At 44.7% G+C, this 5,763-nt stretch overlaps 1 protein-coding gene across 1 annotated transcript; it reads right to left on the minus strand.

Annotated features, from left to right (window-relative positions):
• Positions 1-270: 270 nt before the first annotated feature.
• On the minus strand, positions 271-2,893 carry LOC110142837 (PRAME family member 8-like). Its single transcript, XM_020902230.2, has 3 exons — positions 2,607-2,893; positions 1,608-2,186; positions 271-844 (listed from the first exon to the last, which is right to left on the minus strand). The coding sequence occupies exons 1-3, from the start codon at positions 2,891-2,893 to the stop codon at positions 271-273; spliced, it is 1,440 nt and encodes a 479-aa protein (XP_020757889.2).
• Positions 2,894-5,763: the final 2,870 nt, after the last annotated feature.

Raw genomic sequence — 5,763 nt, forward strand, 5'->3', positions numbered from 1 at the left:
AGGGAAAGCTTCAACATGTGGATCTCAAGTCTATATTGACCTCCAAAACTATAGGTTCATATTTGACTGTATAAACACACATCCCCAAATGTCCCATCACTCCCAGAGTCTACAGTTCACTACAATCACCCTTGCTGTATTATCTTTCCTTTTCACATTCATAGTGAGCTGATGTCTGAAACCATGGATCAGTTTTCCTTTTATGATGCATCTACTGTCTAGAGTTTAGTTTCCAAGTGCTCATAAGAAAGCTTTGACAGATTCATCCAACTAGGCAGACAAGTAACAGTGGCACAGAAAGAGATCCTCAGGAGAGAATGTCTTATTGCCCCAGCAAGGACATGGGCTGGAGCTAAGCCAGATGGCCCTTGGACGTCCTAAATCCCGCATAATCTCAGTGAGTTTATCCCGAAGCTGGGCCAGTCGGCCCAGGTGGAGGGCTCCATGAGGGCTGTAACTCTCCTGAGGGGCAGGGTAAAACTCCTCACTTAAGTTGATCAGCCCAGTGGTGTGACTCAGCAGCTTCTCCATGACGGCCATAGAGAGGACATTCCCACACAGACTGAAGGTCGTGAGCTGGGAACAGCAGCTCAGAACAGGCAGGATGGACTCAAGCTGGGACTCTGTGATCCCGCACTGCTCTAAGTTCAGTTCCTGGAGGGTGGCTGCAACTTGCTCCAGAAGAATGTGGAGGATCTCAGGACTAAAGTCAGTCATGGTGACCCCACTCAGATCCAGGCCTTTGAGCTGATGGATGTTCGGGCACTGGGACAGATGGGTCAGGTCTGATTCGGTAAGCTGGCAGTTAGTTATTGCCAGGTGATCCAAGGGGGTCCTCAGAAATCTGGGGAGAAAAAGAAGCAATTAGGTCTGAGAAAGCAAGGTAGCAGCTGAGCTAAAGTTGTCAGATAGGTGATTTGCACAAAGACAAGGTCCTACTAACTGCATCAGTACCCAGAATGACTAGTCTCCTTTTAGCTGACATTTCATCTCTGCATCACCTGCAAACCACCTGCAGCTTTGTATGATCTCTGGCTCCTGCTCCACTACAATCCTCCCAGAATTATGCATTTCTTAATTATTAACTAACTTGACTGGAGCAAAAGATAACACTTTAGGGACTAGTCATTTTAAGGCAAGCTCATTGTGTTCAGACCTCTTCTCTCTGTCTCTCTCTCTCTTTCACTTTCTTTTTTCTGGCTGTACCACATATGCCACGTATGCAACCTTGCTTCCCCCACCAGGGATCAAACCTGAGTATTCAACACTGAAATAGCAGAGTCCTAAACACTGGACCATCAGGGAAATCCCCAGACCATCTTTCTGAAACTGCTCAAGTCTGAGGTGGTTTCCCTTCTTTAATGCCCTCTTAACCTACCTATTTTACTAAGTTATCTGACATAGCTTTCCCTTCCTAAGGAAGAACCCATCCCATCCTCACTGGATCCAAGCAACCATATCCATAGCTTTCTGGTATGGTGGCCCTGTTCCTCTACCTTGATTTCGGTGATGATGAAACCACAGCTCAGGATAGAGCAGCAAAGAACCTAGTGTGCTTGACTTGCCAATGTTGTGTTCACTGTTTCCAGCCAGCGGTCCACACTCACCTGAGCATCTGGTCCAGGCAGCCTTCAAGGAAGGAGGGAGAGTCTAGATAGAGATCCTGGAGATGGTGCAGCTTGAGAAACTGAGAGGTAAATTGGACAACTTGCTGTTCCTGCTGCTCCTGCTTCTCAAGGGCAGACATGTGAATGCAGGAGAGATGGAGTCTCTGCATGTTGCTCATCTGACCCAGGAGAGGAGCAAACTTGGCCAGGGTGGACAGATGCCAAATCCAATTCACTTGCAACTCCTGGACACAGTCCAGCTGAACCATATTCAGGACCTTCGTGATATTTTCCACGGGCATTGCAAAGATGGTCAGCTTCTTACAGCAGAGGTGTACAGAAGCTTTTCTCTGCTCCATCCACCTGAGGAGGTAGGTGAGGAAGTTATCCAATGTCCTTTTCTTCAGGCAAAGCTCTATGTATATCTTCAGGGGAGCCAAGGACTGGTGGGTCCTTGAGCTCTGCTCAGCCACTGGTGCCCTTCCTAAGCTTGAGAACCCATGGGTGCTGGCTCCAGACCACATGCTCCAGAAGCTCTGGCCAGTATTCCACAAATCTAGCACCCGCAGTTTGCACCTCCTATAAGGACAGAGATGAACAGGGATGCATTAAACTCCACACAGAATGCAACCACAGTCTCAGAATTTGACAACTGACTGCCCACCGTGCTTTTATTTCACATATCTCATCACCTGCTGCCTTGCCCTCTTCTGCCTCTTTCCTCCAACTCCCTTTCTCCTCTTCTCCTTTCTAGTTCCCCACTTCTAGTGGGATTAAGCATCATAGGAAGGAGTTGGGGCATGTTCTTTCAATCCCACTTTCATTGTAGGCACATTAACACATCAGTAAAGTATTTCCCATAGTGAGCCCATGCCTAGGAGCTTCTTCACTGCCATCCTCACAACCCTCTGGCCCATCCATTGGCCATCCACTTATCCCACCCCAGATGTCTCTTCCAGGATGCCCAGAACCCTATCATGCTACCTGGATCCGACTCACCTGGACCGAACCTTCTGGGCAAGTAGGACATCAAGTGCTTCCAGCACTGCTTGTAGGGGCCCCACATGAGGCAGGTCAATGAGGCCCCCCAGAGGCAGGCAGACAAAGGGCCAGGCTTGCACCATGGCCTTTAGGGTCTTGATGTGTCTCCCATGGAAGGCGTCCATGAAGAGGGGTGGGAAGAGCTCTGTGGGCAGAAACTCCAGAGCAGAACAGACCAAAGCATCTTCCCTGAGCAGGTGCATTCCAGCCAGGTCCAAGAGTCTGGGTGAGGTCAGGACACTCATCCTGACTCTGCTTCAAAAGCAGTCCTGTGGAAACTGCTAAGGAACAAAGCATCCATGTTAAGCCAAAGAGGAACACATCTAAGACAATCTCCCAACCCTTCAGAGAAATCTACTTGGGACTGAGGTCTCAGCTCTGGCAGTGGTGGGAGTGCTTCAATTAGACCATATGACATTCAGACCTCAACAAAGTTATGACTCTTTCCCTACTGAATTCAGATCAAGCCTCTCACAAGTATCAATGAGGGGGAAAAGCAACCATTAGCCATTTCCGTTCCATCCAGTGCTTTGCTTAATTCATGTCCCACCTGGATGTGAGTAGCAAGGAGCCTGAAAGCTCTCTCCAGCGTTTATGAGTGGAATATGTCAGACCACCACTTGGAGCCCTCAGTCTATGAGAAGAGGAAGGTCATTGGGACCCACACAGTCTCCATCCTTAGTTTCCCCTAACATGAATTCCATTTGTGTAAAAAAATGTGTATTTGAAATTTCATGAAACAAAACTCCAAACAGATATTTTAAATATCTGCTGGGTAAAGACTTAAAAAAATGATACCAGCTAAAGCACTAATGAAAATGTTTGAGATTCAGGCAAAACTACACTGAGAGGCAAAACTAAAACCTGAAATGGGTTCATCAGAAAGAAATAAAGTTTTGAAAACTCTCCCTGCCATCGAGAACTATAAGTCACTCTTCAAGAGTAGCTAACTGTGGGGAAGGAAAGGGTATTCTTTTATGATAGTGTGATGTGGCTGGCGGGGTGCTCAGACCTCACACTCTGTGGAGAACTCAGCTGGTGTCTCCAGAGCAGGAAGATTTTGCATCTCCTCTCCGGTGCTTCAGACTTTTATATACCTTTTTTACCCTTATAACCCCTCTGTCCCATTTGTTAATACAATCAGAAAGGGCTGCTTGATTAGATTATAGAGGACCCATTGGATTTATCCTGATTGGATCATCATATTTCTGTAGAGTAGTTGATTGAAATAGATACACATTCAGGAAATAAAAAGAATGATTTTGTGCCTGGGTGATCCAGGACCTACTCACAGATTCACTTCTCTAATACTGAATGAATTCTACCGATATGGACAGTTATATTCTTGGGTGTCAGACAGGAAGGGGATTGTTGGTTCCTGCCACTGAACAAGAAAAAAAAAAGTTGACAGAAACATTGTTGGGGGAACTTTGGTCAAATCAAAATGAGCAATAAGTCCATGATTAAAACAGTCTCATGAAAACAGTGGTATGTTATAAAAGAAAACAAAATACACTCATCCCTGTATCAGCTTTTCACTCAGGAGTTATGTGGGAAACCCAGGAGATTGTGAGCCTATTCAGGCAGCCAGGGAAGAGCTTTGCAGATGTCCCTTCTCTGAAGATGGACAGGTCAAAATCTCAGTGAGAATAAGAGGGGTTTGGAAAGTTTGCACCTGGGCATCCCTAAAGAGACAACATGATAAGTTTTCTTTTTTATTTCTATTTTTTTTAAACAAGGAAATTTAAAGACATTGCTCTAGGTGGTATTAAGATAGTAAAAGAGGGCTTCTCTGTGACTCATTGGTGAAGAATCTGACCACCAATGCAGGATACACAGATTTGATCCCTGGTTGGGGAAGATCTCATGACACAGGGCAATTCAGTCCATGTGCCACAACTATTGAGCCTGTGCTCCACGACAAGAGAATTTACCGCAGTGAGAAGCTACCACAATAAGCCCATGCACAGCAACTAGAAAGTAGCCCCTTCTCAACACAAATAGAGAAAAGCCCCCGGAGAAATGATGACTCAGGGAAACAATAATAAATAAAATAAAATAAAGAAACATAGTAAAAGAGAATGGTTTAGAGGAGACACTGTCATCATCTAAGATTTTTTTTTCCCCAAAAATTGAGATCAGCACAACCAACTGTAAGAAAAGACTAAATCTAAGATGTGAGAAGAGGAATGGGTGTGAATACTGGAATCAGATATTTCCAAGACTTAGAGGCACTAAAGGTGGGCACTGTGAGTTCTTTGGGAACTTGGAGCCAGAGAAGAAATAAGCCTTGTTCATCTCCAAATAACCCTGTCATCCGGGGGCAAGTGCTACCAGCTGAGGTTTGTTTATTTACTTATTTATTTATTTTTTTCATGGAGGACAGTTTTCAAATAGCAAATTTCCCAGCCATTTTTCAGGGGTGCATGTGTTTGCATGCTAAGTCACTTCAGTCGTGTCCAACTCTTTAGGACCCCATGAACTGTAGCCCGCCAGGCTCCTCTATCCATGGGATTTTCCAGGCAAGAATCCTAGAGCAGAAGCCAAACAAACCATAATTTCATTGGCCCCTTCCCTAGTTCATTTAGATCATTACTGTTTCCTCATAACTAGCTATGTTCAACACAGATTCTGATCAAAGTGACACTGTTAGGCACAGAAATAAATTTCTGTTTTTCTCTTCATAAATACCAACACCTTTTCTGCATGAAATATGGAAACACTTCTTGGTGTTTAGTGTTCTACCACACTCAGGTATGATTCCCACTTTAGGCTGCATCATACAAAGGTTTCTTTGAAGTCTATGGCCACACATAAAGGGAGACCCTTTGTCCACCTGTAAGAATTTTCCATGCCTAACACCCACCCCAGTAATTTGATGCCCAAATTATTCTTAACATCCATGGCCACCAAGGTGAAGACACTCTGAAGGGTATTCTCAGTCTTGGTCACTTTCGAGAAGATCACTTTCACCATATTTCTCTCATTTATATAAATGGCCTTTACATGGAGTAGGTTTTAACTGGATTCTATTTGTGACATTTTAAACCCTAGGCCATCAATCCCTTTTATTAATAACCTGCAATTAGATTGATTAGTAACAACAATAAGCACA

This window comes from Odocoileus virginianus, chromosome 11, assembly GCF_023699985.2.
Source record: "Odocoileus virginianus isolate 20LAN1187 ecotype Illinois chromosome 11, Ovbor_1.2, whole genome shotgun sequence".
Classification (NCBI taxonomy): domain Eukaryota; kingdom Metazoa; phylum Chordata; class Mammalia; order Artiodactyla; family Cervidae; genus Odocoileus; species Odocoileus virginianus.

Excerpts from the sequence above, each read along its gene's own strand:
- LOC110142837 (XM_020902230.2), bottom strand. The coding sequence starts at position 2,893 with ATGAGTGTCCTGACCTCACCCAGACTCTTGGACCTGGCTGGAATGCAC. Across the intron at positions 2,187-2,606 it reads GCCCAGAAGGTTCGGTCCAG|GAGGTGCAAACTGCGGGTGC; the intron begins GTGAGTCGGATC and ends CTGTCCTTATAG. Across the intron at positions 845-1,607 it reads TGCCTGGACCAGATGCTCAG|ATTTCTGAGGACCCCCTTGG; the intron begins GTGAGTGTGGAC and ends TTTTCTCCCCAG.